At 60.2% G+C, this 25,214-nt stretch overlaps 1 protein-coding gene across 1 annotated transcript; it reads right to left on the bottom strand.

Annotated features, from left to right (window-relative positions):
- Window positions 1-36: 36 nt before the first annotated feature.
- On the bottom strand, window positions 37-25,214 carry vps13c (vacuolar protein sorting 13 homolog C). Its single transcript, XM_088370267.1, has 86 exons — window positions 25,087-25,214; window positions 24,679-24,925; window positions 23,961-24,004; window positions 23,826-23,868; window positions 23,424-23,519; window positions 23,105-23,206; window positions 22,681-22,743; window positions 21,993-22,070; window positions 21,762-21,871; window positions 21,536-21,595; window positions 21,401-21,460; window positions 21,246-21,326; window positions 21,123-21,180; window positions 20,641-20,768; window positions 20,456-20,565; window positions 20,046-20,220; window positions 19,903-19,965; window positions 19,562-19,688; window positions 19,321-19,421; window positions 19,093-19,235; window positions 18,778-18,970; window positions 18,598-18,712; window positions 18,384-18,520; window positions 18,186-18,309; window positions 17,831-17,933; window positions 17,545-17,677; window positions 17,270-17,339; window positions 17,112-17,209; window positions 16,860-17,013; window positions 16,618-16,691; window positions 16,496-16,555; window positions 16,162-16,306; window positions 15,815-15,931; window positions 15,597-15,700; window positions 15,147-15,314; window positions 14,721-15,025; window positions 14,505-14,655; window positions 14,337-14,448; window positions 14,101-14,264; window positions 13,583-13,751; window positions 13,337-13,416; window positions 13,214-13,273; window positions 12,847-12,988; window positions 12,662-12,784; window positions 12,492-12,595; window positions 12,220-12,390; window positions 11,740-12,044; window positions 11,513-11,663; window positions 11,305-11,443; window positions 11,076-11,194; window positions 10,741-10,898; window positions 10,268-10,515; window positions 9,866-10,182; window positions 9,375-9,614; window positions 9,172-9,303; window positions 8,996-9,085; window positions 8,686-8,841; window positions 8,352-8,619; window positions 8,062-8,222; window positions 7,862-7,983; window positions 7,340-7,640; window positions 6,835-7,224; window positions 6,344-6,451; window positions 6,077-6,229; window positions 5,790-5,915; window positions 5,532-5,665; window positions 5,238-5,364; window positions 4,923-5,158; window positions 4,537-4,681; window positions 4,327-4,467; window positions 4,147-4,228; window positions 3,998-4,067; window positions 3,755-3,866; window positions 3,381-3,494; window positions 3,156-3,298; window positions 2,982-3,063; window positions 2,796-2,909; window positions 2,641-2,716; window positions 2,395-2,558; window positions 2,269-2,314; window positions 1,924-2,047; window positions 1,674-1,788; window positions 952-1,040; window positions 757-880; window positions 612-695; window positions 37-498 (listed from the first exon to the last, which is right to left on the bottom strand). The coding sequence occupies exons 2-86, from the start codon at window positions 24,776-24,778 to the stop codon at window positions 400-402; spliced, it is 11,223 nt and encodes a 3,740-aa protein (XP_088226393.1). The 5' UTR covers window positions 24,779-24,925; window positions 25,087-25,214; the 3' UTR covers window positions 37-399.

The following is a 25,214-nucleotide window of genomic DNA, read 5'->3' as shown; positions in this document are numbered from 1 at the left end:
GCTTTCCAAAAACCACATGGCAGAATGGCAACCCTGTCCATTTTGGCTTGACTCGTCTTTTATTGACAAAGAAAGAAAGAAAGAAACAATCAATGCACTTACTTCAAGCTATCATGACACAATCAACAGATTCTTTCCAAATATACGACGTCAAATGTCTTTCAGACCTTGGCAACATTGGTCAGAAGCCTCCGGAATAGAACATACAAAAAGAGCCCCTCAATACAAGTGGATAAAGACACTCGCACTTTTTGGCTTATGTTTGTTGACATTGCGCATTCTGTTTTTTTTTTGTTACCATTCATCCACCAAAAATCATCTTGAACTTGAGGACAAAAAAGAAAAAAACACCTGGGACTTTGGTCACGTCTAATGTGCGGCGGGGAAGTCCCGCCTCCGTCACGCTTCGCCGGTCGTGACGAAGCGTTGCGACTTTTGTCGGCTCATGCGACGCTGCCGGTGAGCCGCTTGAGCGTCCAAGATGGACGCCAGCATCCTCTGAGGGTAAGTAAGCGGTGAGGGAGGAGAACGCACGCACGCACGCCATACGCACGCACGCACGCACGCACGCACGCACGCACGCCATACGCACGCAGAAGGGCGGGAAGTACCTGGGCTGCCTTTTCATCTCTCAGTTCGATGCTGCGAGTCGACTCGTGAGCGTCTTTGTTGGGAAGTTTCAACTTGCGCTGCTCCTGAAAGACGCGCCACAATGACAACGTAACAATGACGTCGTCCCGTTGCGTCGCTGCTCACCTTGCAGTAGATGTTGACTCGTGTTCCGCTGACGCTAGGAGCTGACGAGAAGTTTTCAAATAAACACTCCCACTCTTTGTTGAAGTGGCCCACAAAGTCCATCTCCTTGACGCACAGCACCCTCCTGCAGCCAGGCAGCGCTGTGAGGCCAGCACGGCACAACAACAAAAAAGAAAACAAAAAGAGCGGCTCTACCTGCTGGTGATGACCACGTCGGTCTTCCTGCGTCCGGGAACGGGACAGCCGTCTCGGAAGACTTCGCCCTCCAGCTTGAGCTCGGAACGCTGTGGCCGCAAACGCCAGCTCAAAAGCATACATAGATGCCGGGCGCAGGCAGGCAGGCAGGCACAGGCACGCGCACACACGCACGCACGCACGCACAACGTGTCCTTCCTCTGCACACTTTATTGATGCTCCCGCAGGCAGACGGTAAAGAAAAGATCACCACGCCGACTTACAAAGATACTTTGGCAAATTATTATCTCAAGAAGGAATTGAAAGACATGGCACACATGGACATCTTGGCAAGAAAAAAAGACGCAAAAGTCCAAGCAGCTTTTTTTTTTTTTTTTTTTTACTCGCCATCCCGCTGCATGTCAGTTAAAGACACAGAAAAGCAACGTGTTAGGTTGGGGCAAGGAGATGGATGGAGGGATGGATGGAGGGATGGAGGGATGGAGGGATGGATGGATGGATGGATGGATGATGGATGGATGGATGGATGGATGGATGGATGGATGGATGGATGGATGGAGGAGAGCAAGAAACAAGGAGGACCGCATTCGACTAGAAATGATAGTTGCCGCTTTTGTTGCTTACGATTTCCACTTCTGCTAGCACGGCTCGTTTTGGGCTTAGCGTTCAGCTAGCTAGCTTACGAGGCAATGGATTCCGACGGAGGCCGCGGCGGCGCTCACCTGAAAGAGGTCAAAGCCTTCCGATTCGGTGAGGTCGTAGGGCCGAACGATTCCGTCCTCTCGGATCAGGCGAACGGGACGAAGTTTGACGACGTCGTCCGTGGACTCTGCCGCCCTGACGTGCGCAGACGCACACGCGTAAACACCACAGCGACGCCAGGAACATGGTACGATGAAAAGACAAGCAAGCGTCTTTCCCGATTTGCCGAGCCACCATTTGAAGGCTGCAAAAGAGCGCCAGGGTAGGTACCTCTGGATGCCCTGGAAGGTGCTGCTGGCCATGTCCACAATGCCGCCGGTGGGCCGGGCCACCACGCCCACAAGGCCTTTGCCGATGCCTTTGAAGAAACCCGCCGCGCCCTCCTTCTTGGCCCCTACGTCGGCGCAAGGCAGAGAGGTGAGACGCTCAGCCGGCCGGCCAGTCAGCCAGCCAGCCGGCCATCCAGCCAGCCAGCCAGCCGCCCAGCCAGCCGGCCGCCCAGCCAGCCGGCCGCCCGGCCAGCCGGCCGCCCGGCCAGCCAGCCGGCCGGCCGGCCAGCCGCCCAGCCAGCCAGCCGGCCATCCAGCCAGCCAGCTTGAATGGGATGCCACTCACCCTCCACCGGTTTGGTGACGATGCCGGTGACTCCGCTGACGACACCCTGCAGAAGGAGAGCCGTTGTGCGTTGACGCACGCACGCATACACGCTTTAGCATCGGCACGCGAGCGAGAAGCACCCACCTTGAGAAGTCCTTTGCCGCCTTTGGCCAAGCTGCCCCCAAAGTCTTTGGGGGTTCTGTTCATCTCCTCCCTCCGTTTCTGTTGGTACTCTTTGTCCATGGTAATGGCCGCCAGGCCTTTGCCCACCGAGCCGGTGATCCTGGACACCGCGCCTGCGGCTCCACCTGCGGTCGGGAGGGAGAGGTGCACCGTTCAGATGCTCCAAAGCGGCCACCTCGCTTGCAAGCGGCTCTTTGCCGTTCTCACCCACGGCATGACCCAGGAGGCTCCGCACTCCGATGGCAAAACCTTCGGCAAACTCCTCCGGGCCCTGGACCGCCCCCTGGGGCCACAAAGACACAGGCGAGTCATTCTCGCCGCCAAGCACGGCGGCGGCGGCGGCGGCAGCGCAGCCGGCGTACCTGGAAAGGCTCGTAAAAGAAGGCTTCCACCCCCTCGGACAGACCTCGGATGAGTCCAAATGGGTTTCCCAGCACGTCCAGACCGAGAACCAAGACGTACATCTGCGCCAAGAACTGCGGGCGGCAACATATGCTGCCATCAGCGGGCCGGGCCGGGCCAAGGGAAGCGCCTCACTTAATGCCAACCTGCTGGCTGTAGTGTCGCGCCACCGCCCGCATCAGCTTGTCCCTGCGGTAAAAGCGGTACTTGACCTCAAAGTAGGCCAGCCTGTGGGGAGGGGAGACGAGCAGAGCACAGCGGCCGATCAGAGCCTATCATCGGGGCCGAGGGCGCCTGCCTGCCGGAAACCGGCCGCTCACTTGAAGATGAGGTCGTCCACGTCGGTCAGTGTGGCTCCGATGCTCTTCAGGAGCAGGTTGAGCGACTCCGTGGCGGCGGCGGCGGCGGCGGCCTGGCCCGAGGCTTCGCCGCCGCTGGAGCCCAGCGACAAACTCAGGTGCAGCTGGAGCGCACCTTTTCCCTCAGTGTGTGGCCGCTTGTTAGCGTGCACGCGCGTGTGTGTGCGTGCGTGCGCGTGCCCGTACCTTGATGGGCGAGATGTGGAAGTGCTCAAAGAAGTTGAGCCCTGACGAGTCACTCAGAGAACTTTCCATCAGTTCAGCCTCCAGCATCTCCACATCTGGCCGGATCAGATGACTCTGAAACAAAAAGAAAAGAGCCCAGTCCATTTTTGTCATTGCCACAGAGCCAGCCGATCGATGGATGGACGGATGGACGGACGGACGGACGGACGGACGGTCGGACGGGCGGACGCTCGTGCCGGCCCGTGACATTTGTGGATTGGAGCGAGCTGAGGAAGATTACTTAGACGTAAGCAGTGATCTGTCGCCATCCTGTGAAATCTATACAGGTGGCGTTTCGGGTGATCCGATACAAGCCAGTGGGCCGACGGATTTACCTTCTGTCCTCGGGCTCGGGGCTCACTCGCGGGGCCGAACAGGGCCACGATGGCCGACAGGAAGCCTTGATCGATCTTCACTGCCATTTCCTGGACCAATGCCATGAAGTATCTGGAAAGACAGGGTATCGTCCATACTGTCCATTTGGTGATGTCATCCATGTCATGTCATGAATGCACACGCACATCCAAAGCTTGACAGGCACGGCACGGTACGGCACGGCACGGCACGGGCACACTCACTTGAACTGCGTGACGTTGCTGCGCTGGTTGAAGCGTGTGATGACGGACACGTCAATGAAGGGCTTGGGTTCTGCCAGGGCCGAGCTTACGGTTAAAGGGAGGCAAAGCGGGCAGGAGAACGACATGAGACCAAGTCACGGCAAGAGCACCTGAGTCCAGAGCGATGGACTTGGGAGGAGGAACCGGGTGGAACGCAATGGGGAAGATGGCGCCCGGAAGCTGGTTGTCCACCTGGACACACACACACGCGCGCACGTGCATGCACGAGTAGGGCCCACATCTTCACCCAAACAACAGTTGAAGCCAAAATGGCTGTTGCGAGCGCCCACCTGCAGCCAGTGCAGTTGTGCCCGGAGGCTCCGCTGGTGCTGAGATCGTTTCAACTCCACCTGGATGCCCGATAGGAAGTTCCTCCGCAGCGGGCAGGAAAAGGGCTGCCGCATGGCCATGATGGCGCCGCCGAGGTTCACCTGGCGAGCAGAGACACGTCATGCGATTGGCGTGGCGTGGCGTGGCGTGGCCCGGCCCGGCCAACTCACCTCCAGGTTGGCGTCCACTTTAGTCCAACCGGCCGGCAACTGGCCGCTCTGCACGCTTTGGTAGGTCTTCTCCAACAGGTTGATGTGCTTCTGACTCAGCGGCTTCCAACGATTCTTCCGCTTGATCTCCCACACCACGCCAGAACTGAGCACAACACACGCAGGCACGCAGAGACACATGCTCAGCGCAAGTGAAAAATACAACGGCCAAAGGAAAAGCGTCAAGAGTTGGAACGCGTGCTCCCCCCAGTGGTAGACAAAAGAAATCCCTGACTTAATATCTTTTGGACCTGGCAAAATTGGTTGCATGCACTTTTGAATTGTCCTGCTTTGCTGCCACAGCAGCAAGTACTTCAATCAGCTCTATTTAGCAAAGCCACACAGACCTGGGAATGCCAAGGTAGGCCACTTCCTGCCGGCTGGCGTTGTCCACCAGGGAAAGCCCCAGGTTCTGCAGCGAGACGTGCACTTCCTGCTGGAACTGCTCCAGCTCTTCGGCCTGCCGCGCTTTGGTCACCACGGCCACGTCTTCGGTGAAGATCAGGACGCGCTGACGGCCGTCCAGGAAGGACACCCAGTGAACCTCGGACAGGCCGTCGTACGAGAACTGACCCACCTCGTCCTGGTCCCACAAGCACCGGGGTCATTTGTAGTCCGCCGGCAGCCACGTGGAAGTTTACGGTACGGAAAAGGAGGCGGACCTTGAGAAGGTCGGTCTCTCCGGAATGTCGGGCGCAGCTCCAGCTGAGCCTTCGAAGGCCGGTCGGCTCGTCCCAGGTGAAGCGTCGCGCCTCGCCGGGCTTCAGCTGGTGGACGTGGCAACACCCGCTGAAAGGAGACAGCGCTTGCTTGGACTTGATCGAGCGAGAACCGTTGGGAGTTTGGAATCAATCAATCCATCAATCACTTAAGCTCATTCAAATGCTTTGGAATGTGCCTCCCACGCTCGCCAAGGAGGCACGAGACCCCACAAATAAATCCAAATCCGATCCCACCTCTGCTTGTAGCTGATGTCCACCCTGGGCGTGTGGTTGAGCAGGAGGGCGGGGGCGGCCCCCTCGTAGTAGTCGCCCAAGCCGACGACGGCCGAGTGGTCCGACACGTTGACGTCCACCGTGATGCCGCCGCACTGCGCGCAAAGTCACAAGAGTCAGCCGGTCGGTCGGTCGGTCGGTCGGCCGGCCGGTCGTCGTCTATCTGTCGGTCGGTCGGTCGTCAGCCGTCAGTCGGTTGGTCGGCCCGACGCCTCCTACCGTGTCCACGGCGAGCAGGGTGCCGTTGTCCTGACGGTCAAAGTAGAAAAAGCGGGACGGCTGCTCCGAGCCCACCGCCCGCACGCACAACTTGCCCGAAGCGCTCTCGGGCCACAGGGGGAGGCACTGGAAAGCCGCGGAAGGACATTTGCAATGTTGGGGCAAACGTTTACGAAAGGACAGCAGTCCCTCCCTCTCTCTCTCCGTCCCTCCCTCCCTCCCTCCCTCCCGGCCGCAGCGTCCACGGCTACCCTTAGGCGACAACTTCAGAATGGAACCGCACTGACCTCGGCGGAGGGGACGTAGTGCCACTTGGTGGCGGCGCCGACGACTTCGCCGACCTCCAGCTCAAAGGAGGACCTGTTGACCAGTGTGTAGAAGGGACTCATGGTGACCATCTTGGTCAGGTTGAAGCTGCTCATCCGGATGCTCACGCCCACCTGGTGCGAGATCAGATGCAAAGCACATCACGCCAGGTCACGCCGCGCCACGCCACGGCACGCCACGTCACGTCACATCACGTCACGTCGCCTCAAGAAGGGGCGGGGTCTCACCAGGAAGTCCGTCTTGTTGTTGCCGGGGCAACGCACGCAGCCGTTACTCCCCACCGTGTCCAGGGAGAAGCCGTCCGACCAGGAGCTGGTGGACACGCACAGCTGAAGCTGGGAAGAGCGCAAGGGCAGAACAAGGTTGGACTCTGTTGCTCTGGCTTGAATGGGGCCAACTTTGGCTCAAGTTGAAATTGAGGCTCTCGCTGCCGGCCTTTGGAACAGGCTCCGAAACAACAAGCGTTATTTCTGATCCAATTGCGCCATCTTATTTCCGCCAGACCAAAGTCTATCGATCGGCTCTGAGACAGACGACCGGTCAGGCGGTTGCCGTCACGTGACCCGAGTCAATTTGGCAACAGTAAGAAAATGCGAGAAAAGAAGCGGCCGTACGATTCGGGTGCCGAGGGAGCCGCGAACGCTGTCGGTGCGGAGTCTGACCCCGTCGGTCGGTCGCTCGGTCGGTCTCCAATGGGGTGAGAGCGGCGCGCTCTCACCTTGTTCTTGCCGAGCAGGTTCTTCTTGCGGAAGGAGAAGAGGACGATGTCTCGGACGTCCGCCGGATGCTTGACGCTGAGGTCTTCCGCCTGGTACCGGAGGACCCGGCGCGTCTTGTTGATTATCCAGAAGGGGCTGAAAACGGAGAGCAAGAGGCGGCCCGGCGCCGGGGCGGCGCGGACGCTCAGATCCAAAGTGGCTCGGTCGTCCGAGTCGCACGTCAGGCGCACGGCCAGGAACTCGGGCATGCTCTGGTCCAGGCGCAGGTGGCCGTGCCAGTCGCGGCCCAGGTAGCGCAGCAGAACCAGAGAGAGCATCTCGCCGGACAGGCGGGCGTTCAGAAGGTCCGACGCGCTCCCCTCCGTCAGCTCGTGAGAGTCGGCGCAGCTCTGAAGGGGCAAACGGAGGCTGCAGGCAAGCGTGGCGTGGCATAACATGGCATGGCGCCGGCGGCACCAGTGCTCCTCGTCTGGTCTGGCCTGGCCTGGCCTGGCGTTTGTCTACCTCCATCATGTAGCGCAAGGTGTAGGGCAGCAGGTTCCGGAGCGTGGCCACGGGGTGCAGGTGGACCACGTAGGCCGGGTCCCAGTCATCCTCGTCGCGGCTGCCGATGTGGTTGAGCGCGTCAGGTGCGGCCAGCGTGCTGACCGTCAGGGGAAGCGCCCCGCCGCCGCCAGCCTCCAGCGGGGGGCACTGCAGCAGCGAGCGCACCTCCGAGCTGCGGTGCACTTCCTCCTTCCAGGACACGCACGTGGCCGACGGGCCGTACGGCAGACCCGAGGCCGGACGCACGTACAGCTCACACCTGCGGCCGCAAAGGAGGCGGGGCCAACATTTGTCCGTTGCACCATTTGAAATGAATTCAACTGCAATGAAGCTTTCATGTTTGGAAATGGAAGATGGCCGCTCGCTTCTTCTTCGTCTAAAGCCAAATTGATTGGCATTTCATTTTTGGAAATGGCTTCTTCTTCTTCTTCTGATTGGTATCCATCATTTCTTACAATCGAATCAATCAAGCGATTGCACCTGTAGGCGTCCAACGGGATGTGGAATTCCTTGTCAGGCTGGGCCACTCCCACCGGTTGCAGGCTGCGGGTCGACGGGCAGAACTTGAGGATGGCGAACGGCACCGAGAAGTGGTTCTGGATCTGGAACACCGACCGGTCAAACGTCTGTGCGAGCGAGACGGGGCGGGGGGGGGCCGGGCCGGGCGGCCGAGGACGTACCTGCAGGGGCGAGCGAACCGTCACCAGCTTGTTGCCGTCGGCGGCGTCGATCTGGACCACCAGCGACACGGCCCGCTGTAACTCGGGCCCGCGGATGTTGTAGAGGCGGCGGCCCGGCTTGTCCACGGGGACGCCGGTGATCTCGCTGTAGCCCGAGGGCACTGCCGGGTCAGAAAGAGCGCAACGGCATCAGAGCCCAACCGCCTAAAAGAGACTCGACGACTTTCCGTCCAACTCGGGCGGGGAAGAAATTGGCGGCGTAATGGAGGAATAGCCAGAAATGCTCTGACCGACGGTGAGGTGAAACAAGCAGCTCTCCTGCCGCTGCAGAGCGGACAGTTTGCCCCGAGACGAGTTTGCTTCCGAGACGGAATGTTCCAGCTCCACGCTGCTCTGGTCCGGCAGCTCGTGCAGTTTCCCGGGCCGCGCCGCCCCCACCGATCTCAAGTTGGCGCTGTGCTGCACGAGGAGCGGGATGCCAAGAGCGTTGAAGATGGCGAACGGAGGTTTCTCCTTCATGGACGGCTCAAAGGTGGACGCCGCGCCCTCGTTGAAGGCCTGGACGCAACACAATCGGGTGGTCCGTTTGGAGTCAAATGCTTGCAAGAAAATGCCGCTTTGGACCTTGGCGAGGTTGCTGAAGACGTTGAGGCCGCAGCGCGACAGGGTGACGTTCAGGGAGTCGCCAGAGCAGACGTTGACGGCCGTGCACGGTTCCGGAAGGATCACAAAGTCGTCTCCGTGGACCGGACTTTTGTCCTGGACGGGATTTGTCTTCATCTGCGGGCGCACAACACATCACACGGGTCTCAAAGCACTCGCCGGAGCCGAGCCGTCCGTCCGTCCGTCCGTCCGTCCGTCGCATCTTCACAGTTGCGGAAGCAAAAAGTCTCTTCTTGGGAAAAAACAGCAACAATTTGCACGCAGCAATTACCTCCAGCTGGAGGCTCCACCGGCGCGCGCCGCCGTCCAGGCGCTCAATCAGCGGCTCCCACACGGCGTGGACTTCGTTGAAGTAGTTGACCTGCAACCAGGCCGGGACGCCGTCGGCCAAAGGCGTCCACCGAGGAGGGGAGGGGAGGGGAGGGGGCGGCTCTCGCCAGCGCTTACCTCCAGAGTCATATTGCCTTTGAGCTGCAAGAGCGACGACCAGTTCTCGGCCCAGCCGCTGAAGGAGGACTCGGCCAGCAACAGCGGGACGGTTCGGTGGCCCAGGCCCGATTCCAGGGTCACCCGGATCACCTGTGAAGCCCGGCCGGTCGGCCTTCAGCATAAGCCACTGGGAACGGCACGCAGCTTCTGGCTCAGCTTACTTGGACTTGGGCGGCAAAACGCTGTCCCACGTTCAGGGCCTCCCGCTCGCCAAAGTTCTCGGTGACCTCGGTGGCCTGCTCCACGCCCAGGAACCAGTAGTTGCAAGCGTGGACCTTCTTGGTGAGCCACAGGTCTTTGAGGTCCTCCCCCCGCTGCTCTTCCGTCCGCTCGCCGTCCCGTCGCATGGCCGCCGCCGCCGCCATTATGGTGCTGACCGTGTTCAGGATGAAGGGCGAAATCTGAGCCAAAGAACGACGACGAGGTTGACTTTGAAAGCGGGAACCGACAACATCCCGAACTTTGAACCTGCATTTCAAGGGAAGGGAAGGCTTGGAATTGGGGGGTTAGACCACCCACCAAAGGATTCCCGAGCGCGGTAGCGCTGCTCACTGCTCCCCTCGGGGATGGCTTAAATTCAGAGGACAAATTTCACCACACCAAGATGTGTGCGTGACAAGCATTGGGTCTCTCCCTTTTATTTGGTACAAACCTTGACGACGACCTCCTCCACCGTGACGGATCCGCTCAGTGGTTGGCCGGGACCTCTTTCGGCTTGCACGACAACGGAGCAGGGTCTCAAAACCGTGGTAACGGTCTTGTCCTCCTTGTCGCGGATGAGGGGGCAGGCCAGGACCCCGAGGGTCCGCAGATGGGCCTTGGCCGTCTGGGTTCCGCCCTCCGACTCCAGGCTCAGGTCGCACTGGAAGGACACCACCAGGGACGGGGCGTCCGCCTTCATCAGGCTGGCCACGAAGACCACCTGCGGGTCCACTACCACCGCACGCACGCTGGTCCTCGGCGCTGACGCTGAGAAGGCCAGAAGCGGATTACGGGCCGGCCGGCGACCAGGTTCTCCTGGTCCGAGCGAGCGAGCGAGCGCAGACTTCCCTACCGGCCTTGGCCTCCTCGGTCCGCTGTCCCGCCACCGCTCTGGCTGCCGGTCTGGCGCTCGGCGCAGCATTCGGGGGGGGCCGCTGCGGCAGAGCCCGCAGGAAGAAGTCGGCCACGGCCATCAGGAACTCCACGCTGGCGCACACGTAGAGTTTCTGCAGGACGGCCACCAGCGAGCGCTCGCCGCTCTGCCGGTAAGTCACGTCGATCATGGGATCGGAGCTCTCCGAGTCTTGACGGCTCACCATCCTGAGGACCCAGAGCGGAAGCACATCAAGCGCCTGGCTGCCATTGACCTCGCCGGGATCCAAGTGGGTGGCTCGCTCCCCCAGGAACGGGAGCCTCTTTGGAACCGGGACCCAAACAGATCCTGCTTTCCCCGAAAGCCATCCTACGGGGTCGAGCGGTTGGATTTTTTGGGCGCCGCCCCGCCGTGACGTGACCTTTCGGACTCGTGCAGGATCGGCCGCTTACCGCGAGGTGACCCTGCGCACGCCCGTCCTCTGGTCGTCCAAAGTGCAGTTGGTCAGGATGGTGCTGAACTCCATGCTGCCGTTATTCCAGACCTTCCCGGAGGCCTTGAGCAGGTGCAGGGCCAACTCGCCCAGACGCAGGTTCTCCTGGTCCGAAGACTGCGCAAAACAACGAAAAAAGCAAAAGCCTGAGCCAGCGTCGCCTGAAAGCAATCCGGACGGCACCACCTCAACGGGCGACACGTTGGTTTGAGCGGAGGTGCGAGTGAGAAACCTTCCGGCAGTCCCGCCTGCTTTCTCCAGGAAAGACCACCCCGAGCGCTCATGCGAACCAACCTGCGCGGGTCGATCCGTGTACAAAACCAATCCGAGCGACTCGATACTGAAATTGAACTTGATGGACTCTGCACTTTGATCCTGGTCCTCATCCAAGGTGACCCGCTTGCCAGCACCACCTGCTGAAACATCCAAAAGAAATGTGCGGATGTCAGCGTGAAATATGCAGGAGAAGATGAGCGGGCGGCTGGCCGGCCGGGCCGGGCCGGGCCGGGCCGGGCGCCACAACCTGTGTGAGGGCCCGCAGGTTGGCCGAGCGGCAAAGCCGTTCCCGCTCTAGGGTCGCTCGGCCGCAGGCTGTCGGCCTCCGCTATGTTCTCCGTCAAGATCTGCAGCAGCACCTTCAGGTCTTCCTGGCTCAGCGCCACCTACAGGCGGAAAACCAATCAGATGGGATCCAGGGTCGCCGCCATCCGTTCACTCTTGTTCCCAGGCACCTTCATGGGCTTGAGGTCGCCGTCCACCTCCACGGCGGGCATCTGGTCGTACCAGGACGCGGCCAAGTTCCTGCTGACCCTCAGCTTCAGGTTGACTGCCTGGAGAAGCTCGCTGGAGGAGGCTCCGCCCGGGCTGGGGTCCAAGCAGTTCCTGACGGACGGACGACACGCTTCAGATGACAAGCTCGACTTTGTCCCGGTCGGCTTGCCGGCCGGCCGCCGCCGACCTGGACAGTTTGAGCTGCGTGAGCTCCACGTGCACGTTGTCGATCACGGCCGGCAGAGGGCATCCGTCCACGGGCAGCAGAGCAAAAGAGTTGGACACGGTGATCAGACCCAGGTCCATGAGCAGGGCCCGGTAGGAGGCGGACGACTGGGGGAGCACCACCAGAGGCGCTTTCAGCCTGATGTCGGCCGACAGACGGAAGCTTTTCTGAGCCAGGTCCCGGACGCCGGACGCCGCCCTCTCCGCCGCCTGAGCCGTGGCCGCGCTCACGGCCGCTTTGGCCGTCTGGAAGTTATTGCTGAAGTTCTGCGGGGGAACGACACCGTACGGCAGGGCAGAGCAGAGCAGAGCAGAGCAGAGCAGAGCAGAAAGAAGGTCAGCTGAAGGGGAGTAACCGGTTACGCCTCGAGTCGGTCGCTCCGGCAAATCTGTTGAGTCGATCGGGCGTGTGAGAACGCCCACCCGACGGACGGGAACCCACCAGGAGGGCGACCACCAGCTTGTGCAGGTAGACCACCCGGATGCAGCCCACGTTCAGCTTGACCCGGCCGTCCGTTTTGGACGTATCGGCGTAGCCGGGGCCTTCCGTGGCGTTGGGAGTCAGACTCAGCGAGAAACTGAACACCTCGTCCCCCCCAACGATGGAGACGGCCTGAAGGAAGGCGACCGACCGGTCGACGGACGGAGACCAGAGCCAGCGTTTGGTTTCACGCTTTGAGTCGCCAGCGCCCGCCTGCCCGTTTCTGAACCCACCTTCTTGTGGACGCTGGCAGGATCCACGTTGAGGACCACAAAGTCCTTCAGGCGTGCCGACACGTGGGTCTGAGGTCCCTGCGCCAGCAGCGAGCCGTCCAGACCTGTCGGACGCGGAAAGCCCTTGAAGCCAAGCCAGCGAGAAGCCAAGGCAGAGAGGGAACGGCTACCTTGGATTTGGATGTGGGCGATGTCGCCGCTCTGGTCGCACACCAGGACATTGAAGGCCCCCAAAGCCAGCATCACCTTCAGACCGATGATCTGGGCCAGCTCGGGTGACGCGCCGGCGGGGTCTGGCGGCAAACGTGCTGCTGCTAGGACCCACAAAGGCCATCCGCAGGGCGGGAGGACTTACTGGACTTGGCGCCTGTCGTTTTGCCATCTTCAGTCTCGGGCCCGGCCGTCCTCTCGGGAGACGTCGTGACGCCCGACAGGAAGTTGGCGGCCGACAGGAGAGCTTGCGTGTGTAGCGTGAGGTCCAGGGAGCTGAAGGTCACCTGCGAGCGAGAGAGTCCAGACCGTTGGATTGTCAAAATTGTTTTTGCTTCATTTCATGTCATTCCGTGCGGGAGGGAGGGAGAGAGGAACTCGTGCCAATCGGAATCTTTTTGTTGACGGCGGTGCAGAACGGATGGGGAGGAAGCAGAATGACATTCCCTTTGTGCGACCTGACCCGCCTTGAGTCTTTGTCGCGTGGCGCGGCGTGGCGTGTCGTGACTCACCTTGATCATCCGTTCCGTCTTCTTGTACACGCTGGAGAAGTTGGGGCCGTCGCGGTCGGCCTGAACACAAGCGAGACGTCAAGACTCCGCAAAAGACCGCGAGAGGTTCCGTGGCGTCTCGACCTTCAAGTACTGGACTTTGAGTAGCTCGGCCCCGGGCCCCGCCGACGAGCTGACCAGACGCAGGGGATGGCCGCCGGAATCTTTAGGAGGACAACATCAAAGACGCACGCACGCACGCACGCCACAACAACAAGGAGGAGCCGTCCGGGAAGGTCAGGCCCCGCGGGATTGGCAGGGAAGGTTCGGATGTGGCTGGCTGGCTAGCTAGCTAGCTGCAAAGAAGTTGTCATCGGTGCCGACGCTTACCTGGGAACTCCAGACAGGTGAGCGTCATCTCGCTGAGGTACGTGGTGGCGCAGGTGTCGTGCTTTCTCACTTTGGCGTCCGTGCCCAAGTGAGCCAGCCGGAACACCAGGAAGGGACATTCCATCTCGGCCGCCTTGTCGTCCACCTTCTTCTTCAGGCTCAGCAGGACCTCGGAGAGCAAGCGCAGGCGACGCGTCACCGCTAGAGTCCAAACGCTTGCAATTGGGCCGCGTCTAGCGCGCCGCGCCGCTCGTCCACTGAGAAAGCTCCTTTGGGTTTGACTTTGCTTTTTTTTGCAAGTATTTGGGATAAGCCGGCCGGCCGCTGCTTTGCGCAAACAAAGTTGCCTTGCCTTGCCTGAGTGTCCAAATATTTGCCATCAACGGCCGGCCGGCCAGCCAGCCCTCCCTCCCTCCCAAGTGTCCTCCCTCCCTCATCCGCCTTAGCCCCTCGCACAAAGACAAAAGGAAAGAAGCGAACGAGCGAGCGAGCGAGCGCCTCCAGGCCCCTCCCGTTACCTGTCTGATTTCAAAGTTCAGTAGGATGTCGACGGCGTTGTCGCCGGGTCCCCCGCTAGCGCCGGGCCCCGGATCAGCGCCGGTCTCCGGATCACCGCCGGTCTCTGGCTCACCGTCGCTCGCCTGCCCCGTCGCCGCCGGCCGCTCACCGAGCTCTATCTTGTCTGGGGACAAAGAGAGCGCCCCGATGGTTCCCACGAGGTTTGGACTTTGGTGTCCGTCCCGTCATGACTCACCCGGAGCCCCGCCGCCGGCCTGCGCCTCGCCGCGCTCTCGCCGACTCCCCTCGCCGATATTCTCCAGCAGAACCTTCATCAGCATGGCCAGGTCCTCCTCCCCTACGTTCACCTGGCGGACACGCAAAGCGTCAACAGGACGCCACCTGAGTGTGATTGGACATTTACCTTCAGAGAGCGCAGGACTCCTTGCACGTGCACGCCCGGGATCTGGGTGAACCAGGCCGATGCCATGTTTCGGGTGACGGCCAGCTCCACGTCGGTAGGCTCCAGGATCTCGATGTCCGGGGTCCAAGACGAGTCCCCGCTCAGGGTCGTTCTGCGGAGGGAGGGAGGGCGGCGTTGCTGTCGTTTGCGCTTCCCGTTTGGCGAGCGAGCGGCTACCTGGAGAGCTTGAGCTGCGTGAGCCGAATCTCCATCTTGTCCACCACGGCGGGCAGCGCCGATTCTTGGGAGACGACGAGGCTGAAGCTGTTGGACACGGTGATGAGGCCGAGGTCCACCAGGACGGCGTTGCGGGAGGCGGACGACTGCGGCACCACGATGAGCGGCGCCTTCAGCCTGATGTCTGTGGACAGGCGGAAACTCTTGCGGGCCAGGTGGCGCACGCCGGACGCCGCCTTCTCCGCCGCCTGAGCCGTGGCCGCGCTCACCGCTTCTTTGGCCGGATGGAACTTGTCGCCAAACATCTGGGGGAACAAAGCAACGCAGCCAGCCAGGGAGGGGACAAAGGTCAGGTCAGGTCCGGTCAGGTCAGGTAAGGCGAGGTCAGGTGAGGGCAGCGGGCCAAAACGACGCCTTTTTTCTGACCAGCAGCGACATGAGGAATTTGTGCAAGTAGAGCATCTTGATGCAGCCGAGGCGCAGGGTGAGCTTCCCGTCCACCTTGGACGTGTCCGAGTAGCCGTCCCCCTCGGTGGCCCCCGGAAACAAATGCAGCTTGAAGCTGAACACCTCCTGGCCCATGATGGACACGGCCTGAGCACACCAGCCACGATGTCGTACAAATGATTTGAATGTGCAAAATTGTTCAACTCAATTGCAATTGCTTTCAATAGTTTGAAATGGTCACGGTTTTGTTGGTCGGACTCCCTTTTTCCACTCTCCTGACAAAAATCAGGAAAAAAGAAAAATCAACTGAATCCTTGATCCCCTTCTACGGCATTCATTTTGGAAGTGACCATCGCATCTTTCCCGTTGCCATTTTGACTGGTGAATCGATTAGGAACTGAAATGAAGGATTTGCAAAAAGGGACCTACCTTTCTGTGAATGCATTTGGGGTCGACGTCGGTCACCACCATGTCCCGGAGGCGAGCGGACACCTCCGTCCGTTGGGCCCGCACCAGCACCGAGGCGTCCATGCCTGCCAGCAAAAAGCAGACGCACGCTGTCCAAACGCTCCGTCGCCAGCCGGCCTCCGGTGCCCGCCAAAGCGGCCGTTGCGGGCAACATTGAGGCTTTGCCAGACTTTGCCTACCTTTGACTCGAATGTCGGCGATGCTGCGCCGGTCGTCGCTCAGCTCCACGTGGAAACATCCCAGCGTGGCCAACAACTTCAGGCTCAACACGTCTGTGTCTTTGACGCCTTTGCGCACTGCAGGGAGGCAGGCAGGGAGGGAGGCAGGGAGGGAGGCAGGGAGGGAGGGGGAGAAATTGGAAAAAAGCCGGGTGTCGCCTGGCCTCCTTTCGGTGTACGACCGCGCTGCGCCACCAGATAACAAGCTGCACTGGGCTGGACCAATGTCGAGGTGCACTTGTGGCGGGCGTCTTTGCCTCCCGCGTGGCATATTAGTTTGGGCAAAAGCCGCCCCATTTGGACCGCACCTGTCCTGTCCCAATCTATGTCCGCCGGCTTCCTGACGTCGCCCCGTTCGGAAGGACGTCGCCACGCCACGGCGCCCGACAGGAACTCCGTGGCCGACAGCAAGGCTTGGGCGTCCAGAAGAAAGTCCAGAGAGGAAAACTCCACCTGGGACAAGGCACGGTTGCCATCGTGCCATCAATTGAGCACAAGGAAGCCAGCCGGCCGGCCGGGCGGGCCCGCCTTTGCAATCGGCACGCGCCCGCCCTCGTCGCGGTGTACAAATGTCATCCGTAGGCGGGGATAAAGTTTACGCGCGAGACATAGTATCGGTCGTCACCGAAGACGCTCCCTCACCTTGAGCGTTTGCTCCGTGTTGTCAAAGAGCGTCCGGAAGGCGGGCCCGCTGGGATCCGCCTGCGGGGCAAAAGGGAGAGGAGTCGCCTTTGGCCTGGAAGCGCGGGAGTCGGCCGACTCACCTTGATAAAGTCCACCTTGAGAAGCTCGGCGTCGCGTTGCTCCGAGCAGCTGATCAGGTGGAGAGGCCGGTCGTCTGAAAGCAAAGCAGAGCAGGGCAGAGCAGAGCCGCCGTTTGTTTGTTGCGATGTTTGGGTGCGCTGCCGCCGGCGCCGCGCAGCGACTGAAGCGACGAGGCCGGGCTCTGCTTTTCAACATGCTGCAGTCACCAAAAGGTGGCCAGGGAACGGGGGTGCGTTCAAACCTGCCGTGTCGCAGTAGTCCAGCGCGATTCTCTTCAAGTAGGACGAGACGCTGCTGTCGTAGGTCCGTATCTCGCCCCGGGCCCCCAGCTGCCAAACGGCCAGCGCCAGCACCGTCTCCTCCCGCTCGGCTTGCCGCGTCAGCTCCAGCAGCACCTGACGGAAGGAAGGAAGGAAGGCCACGGCCGAAACGTGCCTTCTTCACGCCCGCTCGACTCGCCGTGCTCCGCAGCGCCCGCCCTCCCGCCGCAGACCTCTTTGACTTCAAACTTGAACTGAAGGTCGGTCAGCTCCTCCGGGGCCCGGCGCCGGCCCGGCTCGTCCTCCGGTGACTTGTCGCTGCTGTCCGAATCTGACGGGCGCCGTTAGATCAGGCGGCAATTTAGGAGGGGAAGCGGGGCGGCCGTCTTACCCGTCTCGGCCACGCTCAGGAGCGCGGGATGGAGGGCGAGGGCTCCCGCTGACGACATAGTCGGCGGCACCTGCGGCAGGGAATGCGCCCACGTTGGGTCAATGCGCCGAAAGACGATCAAGGGGCCCGAGTGGCGCATTTGCTCGCCAAATACGGCCCAAAAGCGTCCAAATGAGACGAGGGTTAAGTCCCGCTCGCTCGTTCGCTCCCGCTAGATTGTTCTCCCCAAATCAAACAACGGAATGCCCCCCCCCCCCACACACACACACACACACCTTGTCTGCGGGCGTGGAAGGCGCCGAGGACGGGCGGGGCAGCGGGATGCTGCCGAGCAGATCCGCCACCTTGCGCATCTTTTCGTCCGACATCTTGATGTGCACTAGAGGCAGCTCACCCGAAAGCTTCAACCTGCGTGCGGCAGGCAGAGCGGCGGCGGCGGCGGGGGCTGAATTCTTGCGTCTTTACTTTGTGAGCAAAACACCATGACGTTCTGGCCGAGGTTCAGCGGCTCATCGTCATGGCAGGCCAGCGATGCGCCAACCTGGCCATCCGGGCGCCTACCTGGGCATCCGGGCGTCCTTGTCCACCATGCACTTGGACAGGCCAAGCGTCAGGTCCAGGGGCCGCAGGATGTGCTGGCCAGAAGAATTCTTCCACTCGTTACCTGGAGGGACGCCCAAAAGCCGTCGGCTTCATTTTCAAATTTCATTCAATTTCATCCACGGGCGCTCCTTGGAAAATGAGCCGGCTCAAATACGACCGCGGCAAAAAGGACCGCAACGTATGACAGCACAAGAAAGATAAAGAGTCACGTACGCCGAAAATCGGAAAGAAAAACTAAGGACAAAGTATTACAAAAAGGTTTGGGGGGGTGGGGGGTGGGGGGGGGTAATAACGCGGGCTCGCAGGCGCGTACCCGACTCGCTGTACAGGACTTGCACCCGTCGCAGTTGCACGCTGTATCGCTCGTACGCTCGGTCCATGATCTCTTCCAGAGACGAGAAGGACGACGACCGCACGTCCTCGTCAACACTGTTGAACTGGCACGCACGCACGCACGCTCGCTCACTCTGTTATGACACAAATCGACTCTTGTACGCATTCCGGCACCAACCTGGAGGTTTCCAAAGTCCACCACGATGAGCTCAGAAGTGTCCGAGTAGGAGCCGGACTTGGGCAGCAGAAGGTAGGACGGACTCAGGTCCATCTTTAGGTCCAGCACCTTGCGCGTCTCGATGATGTGAGACAAACCTGCAAAGACGCCAGCAGGTCAAAAGGGGGAGGGGAGGGGAGGCAAAGGCAAGCGCCGCCGCCGCCGCCGCCACCACCTGCTGCCGTCTTTTCTTTCAGCTCCTCCAGTGTGGAAAGCGTCGCTGAGGTCAGCACCTGCAGGTCCATGCCTTTGGCCATCCTGAAGAACTCCACCAAGCTGTTCACCGTCATCTGGAAGGCGCCGAGGCGTGAGAGGGCGTCGGCGCCATGACGCCCGGGCGCGCGCGCCAACTTACGGCGTCGTAGATGATCTGCACGGGCTGCGAGTGGAGGCGGACGACGTGATCGGCCGGGCTGTCGTCGGGGTTGAGCTCAAAGGCCACGCGGAGCAGAGCCGCCGCCGAGTCGCCCGCCGACGAGATGAGGGAAGGTGCGCCGGTGCCGGCGTCCAGGCCCGTCACGCTCCACTGCTGCAGAGACGCCTCCAGCCTGCTCAAAGGACGCACGGCGGGCCTCGAGTGGAGATGAGTGGAGCGGAGCGCAGCGCAACGCAGGCCCCAGAAAGCCCTGACGGCATTTCGTCAAGGAAGGAAGGAAGCAAGGCCACCCACCTGAGGGCCTGGGCTCCGGGTCTCTGGGAGATTTTGGTGCCGAGCTGAGTCATCTGGACCTGGAGGATTTCCGCAACGCCGGGTTGCTCTCTGACTGTCACCGAGGTCCGGAGGAGCCGAAAGCTGAGCTCCACGGCGACGTACTGGAGGCGACACCGCAGAGCAGTCAGGAGCGGTCTCTACGCCAGTCCGCTTGGAAAGTTTGCGGTCCGCCCGGCGACCTCGTACCTGTTTGGGCAGGGCCGGGTCACGCGAGCTGGCGCTGTAACCGATGGCGGCGTAGAGCTTCTCCTTCTCCTCCGCCGTCATGATGCCGTCCAAAGCTGAGCCTGAGGACCAGCGTGGAGAAAGGCTCGGCACGGTGGGGAAAGGCTCGGCGTGGTGGAGAAAGGCTCGGCGTGATGGAAAAAGGCTCGGTACGGTGGCGACGCCCCCCCACCGGCCCCCCACCCCCGGCGCCCCTACCGACCCTCAGGCTCGTCCGACTCGCGCTCCTCCTTCTGGGCCTTGCGCCCAAAGAAGCCGCTGAAGAATCCGCCCTGCTTCTGGGCCCCCCGAGCCTTCTTGGCGGCGAGCTTCTGTCCCGAGCGCAGCACCTGGAGGGGTTCAGGCGCCAGTCGTCACACATTTTCATTTGTAGCTCATTCATTTTGTTTTTTGCCAATTCAGGCTACATTGGGTATGGGAGGGAGGGAGCGCTCATCAGGTCCACAAAAAAAAAAAAAAAAACTGTACAAAAACTACAAAATCATTTTGCTCAACCTTTTTACAAATGAAAAAACTTGAGCCCATCTTGAGTTTGCACTCTACCTCCATGTGGGCCTGCTGTCGAGCCAAGGTGATGTTGAAGACATCTAGAACTTTCTCCAGGTCCTGGTACAAGCCCAAAGTATGCCAAATGAGTGCAAGAGCTTGCGGGTCGGCCGGCCAGGCGCTGCGTAGGCTTCGGGAACCTGAAGTTGGCTTTCGGTGTCGGGGCCCGGCTTGTTCTGGCTCAGAATTTTGCTCTTGTAGGCTGTCTTATAGGCCTTGACGTGCTGGCGGTGCTGCTTCATGTTGGACCAGGACCACATGCGGCGCGAGCGGCGGACGTGAACCTCTAGGATGCTGCTGAAGGCGTAGCGCCACCTAGTGCGGGCAGGAAAACACACACTTGATGCCGTCAACAAAGAAAAAGAAGGGAGGGCTGCAATTTGAACCGATTGGAAGCGCGCAAACCCTCGTCGGAAGCCACAACACCACCCAAAACGGGTTCAAATGGAAACGCATCATCGCAGAATGTGACGGCAAGTAGGTGGCTGCCATGTCCAAACGCGGCCAAAGCTCAACGCTTTTGCGTCTGGAACGAGGGCACGGCACTGACCAGATGGCGGCGGCGGCGGCGCCGACCGGGACGTCGGGCCGGAACTTCCTGTAGGGGGCGTTCCTCACCATGCGGTCGACGGACTCCAGCATCTCCACCATGGTCACGTACTTTGGAGCGGCGGGCGCCAAACAAACACGGTCAGTCGTCACGGAGACGATGGCGCAATTTCACCATTGCGTCACCTGAGCTTTGGTGATCTGGACGTCGATGTTTTGGACCTCCAGGTGCACTCGGGCTTTCGGGGAGTCCAGTTCCTGCTCGGCGTTGGGGTTGATGCGCATTTGGGCCGAAGCGAAGATGGGCTTGAAAACTGGGGAAGAAAAAGAGGCCACTCTGAAAGCGACGCCGACGCAAATGTTGAACGGAACGTTCCATTCGCTGCTGGTGCTGGCCCGCTTCAAACGGACCTTTGAATTCTACAGCCGTCAGTGGCAGTGAATGAGATGATATGACATTGCAAACATTTCCACGGGTGTCTAGTCACACGTATAAATGGGACGGTGCTCTGGATCGGAATTGAGAAAAGCGGCGGGAGCGGAATGGCCCGGCCCTGCCCTGCCGCCAAACATCTGCTAGTTAACAAGAGCTAGTTCCAGGCAAACAAACACAAAGTTCCGACCGGCCGGCCGGGTGCACATAAAGAAAGGCAGGCCCGTGTACTGACTGTAGTGGTAGTGAGGCGGCTCCCGGTCCTTGCTGGCGATTTCACACTTGAGCCCATCCTGCAAAAAAACACGCGGTCGAAACTTTGCGGGTGGGGCTTCTGTCAACGTGGAAGCTAGCTCACCACAATGTCTCGCCACGATCCTCGGCACATCATTTGACTCTTTACGTTCCAATAGGCGCACAGACACTCCAGGCGGCCCAGCTGAGGCATCCAAAGCAGTCGCCGTTGACATTTGGCCGGCCGGACCCGTCCGCCTTTGACGGACGGCGCTTTACCTTGTAGGTGATCTTTGCCGCTTCGTTCAGGATGCATTGCTTCCAGTTGTCGTCGGTCGTCTAGTAAGCGAGAACAAAGGGAGGTCGGCTTTGGAAGGGCGACCGGGCAGAGGCACCGCCGGCGGTGGGCGCTACCTGGAGGCTGAGTTCCGCCAGGGTGACTCCCACCGACAGGGGGCGCTGTGGGTCGGACACCTGCAAGGCACGCATAGGTCGACGTGAGCGGGCCGGCCGAGATCTTGAAGTGGACCTGTAGCTCAAACTTTGCGTCGATGGTAAAACGCTGGTTGACGACCGAGCAGCCTCGACGCCGAGTGGATTTCAAGTGAGACGGACGACCAAGCGGCAAAGGCAAACTCACGTCGTCCTCGTATCTCAGGTGGATGCCGCTGATCTTCACCTGCAGGTTCTTGATGACTTGCGTGGCCACTTTCTCCATGAAGGAGTCCTTCCTCTCCTCCTGGGCTTTCTCTGAAAACAAGCGGCAGGAAGCTCACCACGGCTGCGGCCGTCTCACTTGAAGGACGGGAGCGCCGAGACGTACGAAGCCGAGGAGCGTTTGTGGCTGTGGCGCAACTGTGGTTCAACTCACCCGACTTGCCTGCGCGATTGCGTTTCAACCTCCGCAGAGCTTTTTTGTGCTTTTTGTCTTTTGGACATCCTTTTGGCACTTGCGCAGCGTTAAACAAAGAGACAGTGGTTAGCGAGCCAGAGAGAGGGAGGGAAGGCGGTGGCGGCGGCGGCGGCGAGTGCACGACAAGCGATGACAAATCGGTGGCACGATAAAGCGCAAGGACGGACGGATGCCCCCAAAAGTTCTTGGCTTTTTCAGCCTTTTGACAAGGGGCCGTTTGCTGCCTGCCCGTACAACCCGTGGCAGAGTGGGCTCGGAGGGAAGGATGGAAGGAAGGCAGGAAGGCAGGAAGGCAGGAAGGCAGGAAGGAAGGAAGGAAGGAAGGAAGGAAGGAAGGCAGGAAGGAAGGAAGGCAGGAAGGAAGGAAGGCAGGAAGGAAGGAAGGCAGGAAGGCAGGAAGGCAGGAAGGCAGGAAGGCAGGAAGGAAGGAAGGAAGGAAGGAAGGAAGGAAGGAAGGAAGGAAGGAAGGAAGGAAGGAAGGAAGGAAGGAAGGAAGGAAGGAAGGAAGGAAGGAAGGAAGGCACGCAGGCAGGGAGGCATCCCGGGTCAGACACACTGCACGGACGGCGACCCGACCGCAGCGCAACACACGCAGAGTCCAACGTGGCGACACAAGCAAGTCTTGAGCACGCTCAGGCTACATTACCGTTGGACATCTCCTGACAGACAAGGCTTTCCAGACCCAAGAGCAGCTCGCCACTTGGTGCCGCTGACGCCAAAGGCAGCGTGAACACAAGAGCAAATCTTCAGAAAACAAACAAAGGCCCTCTGACCTTTTGGGCCCAAAGGCGGAGATCCGCCATTTCCTTGACGTATGGAGTGTGAGCGCGTTGGCGTGACAGTGGGAAAAGAGAAGAACAGAAAAGAACAGCAGCAGCAGCAGCAGCAGCAGCAGCAAAGACAAAGCGACGACTTTAGCCATTCATCTGGCTGCCATGGACTATGTCAAGGCTCTTTTGCATTTGCACCTTCCTAAATCCGTTCCAAGTCAATAGCCAGACAATAACCAGAGGGGCATTTGACAGATGCCGCTCATCCCTCCCTCCCTCCTTCCTCCCTCCCTTCCTCACCTCGCCTGGCCGCCATCTGGAGCGCTTCCTCGATACGTTGCAGTTGCCGCTGCTTGGCCTCCTGCCGGTAGCGCTCCTCCTTGGCCTCGTCGTACTTGATGGCTGTGCGCAACACACGCAAAGTCACCACGCCGTTGCGCCTCGTGGAGTGAGACATGCGGCCGGGCTGGGCGTTTTGCTTCTTCCCTTGCTCGGTCGGGATGACTTGATTTTTTTTTTTAGGAATCCTCATCTTACGTCGCCAGGGTCACGCTAAAACTCAACGGCTTTGGCCAGAGCCGGTGAACTCGACTGGCCGATTAGTCGGCGCGTGACTTACTGGCGCCGGGCACGAGCAGCAGGTAGAGGCCATCCAGCGTGGCCACGACGGCGTCGTTGTACAGGTTCTTCCAGGGGATCTTCAAGGTCAGCGTGCCTGCCACACGCCGACAAACGCAGATGGGAGAGAGAGAGAGAGAGAGAAATGGAGAGGGCGAAACAGAGGCCGGCACTCGCACTTCCCGCCGTGTTCTTTCTTTGCTTTGATGGGCTCCTCCAAATTCCACCCCCGGTTTTCGACACACCTGGTTTTCGACACGCCCGGCCGGCCGGTGTTCCCAGTGTGAACGCGGCGACGCGAGGGAGGGAGGGAGGGAGGGAGGGAGGGAGGGAGGGAGGGAGGGAGGGAGGGAGGGAGGGAGGGAGGGAGGGAGGGAGGGAGGGAGGGAGGGAGCGCACTCACCTATCTGTCCGGCCTTCACCTTGAACGGGATGTCAAACTCACTCTGGCGGGACGGAACGAGACAAGACGAGACGGAGGCGTCCCGATCAGACGTTTGGCGGTGGCGCAAAAAGGAAACAAGCCAAGCAAACTTACCAGCGCATTTTCCTTCACTCGCAGGTTCTCCAAGACGACATTTCCTGCAAGAAATGACAACGGCCATGCTGAGCCAGCGTGGGATTGCCACTTTTGACCAGTCCTTGCTTTTTTTTTCTTTTAACGAACGGGAGCAGGCAAGAAAACCGCCTCTGTCTCTCGGCGGCCGCGGCTCTCCTTGCCCACACGCGCTACCACCGCGCTCGACGCAAAACTTGTTTTCCAGTTCCGAGAAGCCCTTGTTGCATGTCCGTCATTGCGTGCTCCGGGGATTCAATCAATTGCCCGACGGACAAGCAAGTTTGGACGGCGGAGTTGAAAATGGACACATTTGCGTTGTGACATTTTGACCGAAGACGCGATAAAAGCTTGCTTCGTGCAATTCACGCTTGGGTGTCGAGAGAGAGAAGTGAGTGAGTTTGGATTCGCCACGCAAGCCAAACAAGTCCGATTGCGTCCCTCGCCCACCCCGCCCACCAATGGTCAACAAGAGGCGACGCGTCCAAGTCAATCGTGTTTGAGGACCGAGGTTGAGAGGAGACCTTGAGAGGAGACCTTGTCGCACGCCGCCACCCCTTGCTGAAGTCTGCCCAATTGTCCATGGTTTGTAGAAAGGCACGCGAGTTTGGACAAGCGAGGCAAGCGAACGGACGGAGTCTGGCTGCGTGCGGCTCGGCTTGGCTCGGCTCGGCTATAGGCTCGGTGGAATTGAGCTCACCTCCCCAGATTCCGATCTTGAGCTGCGACTTGTCCAAGTTCTCCACGTAGTCCCCGATGAACCTGTTGAGAAGGTCGCTGACCAAAGACTCGAACACCATGGCTGGTTGACAGGCGCCGAGGCTGACTTCCGCATTGGACGCTCACGCGCTGCCTGCCTGCCTGCCTGCAGGTCAGCTGATGCGAGCGACGCCTCTGCGCTCTGTTGATCGAGCCTGCCGCCGCCGATCTCCAACTTGCCACTGCAACTAAAAGGGGTTACCGGGGAGCAAGTGAAGGAGAACCGGGAAAGGAACCAAGCCTACTACAGCAATGCGCCCGCCGCTGTGACATTCGTAGAGCGCGGAACGGAAAGGGATTGCACTATACGATCGCGAAGTCATAAACAGCAAACGAAAGAATAAATCACCTGAAACAAAACGGTGTGATGACCAAACTTTGTCTTGAACAACGAGCTTAATTTGATTTCTTTTTCACACGCGATGCTATTAACCGGAAGTCTCTCTTCCTCGGTCTTTATCGCTGACTGAACATTAT

This window comes from Syngnathus floridae, chromosome 3 (genome assembly GCF_059516105.1).
Source record: "Syngnathus floridae isolate MCC-2025c chromosome 3, RoL_Sflo_1.0, whole genome shotgun sequence".
Classification (NCBI taxonomy): Eukaryota; Metazoa; Chordata; class Actinopteri; order Syngnathiformes; family Syngnathidae; genus Syngnathus; species Syngnathus floridae.
The sequence above is the reverse complement of the archived record's forward strand: the minus strand, read 5'-3'. Positions and strand labels throughout refer to the sequence as shown.

What these genes read in the sequence shown, in the direction of transcription:
- vps13c (XM_088370267.1), bottom strand. Translation starts at nt 24,778, where the DNA reads ATGGTGTTCGAGTCTTTGGTCAGCGACCTTCTCAACAGGTTCATCGGG. An exon ending in GAGAGACCGACCTTCTCAAG is followed by an intron (nt 5,159 to 5,237) that starts GTCCGCCTCCTT and finishes TTGTGGGACCAG; the next exon opens with GACGAGGTGGGTCAGTTCTC. An exon ending in GCGGCAAAGGACTTCTCAAG is followed by an intron (nt 2,315 to 2,394) that starts GTGGGTGCTTCT and finishes CTCCTTCTGCAG; the next exon opens with GGTGTCGTCAGCGGAGTCAC.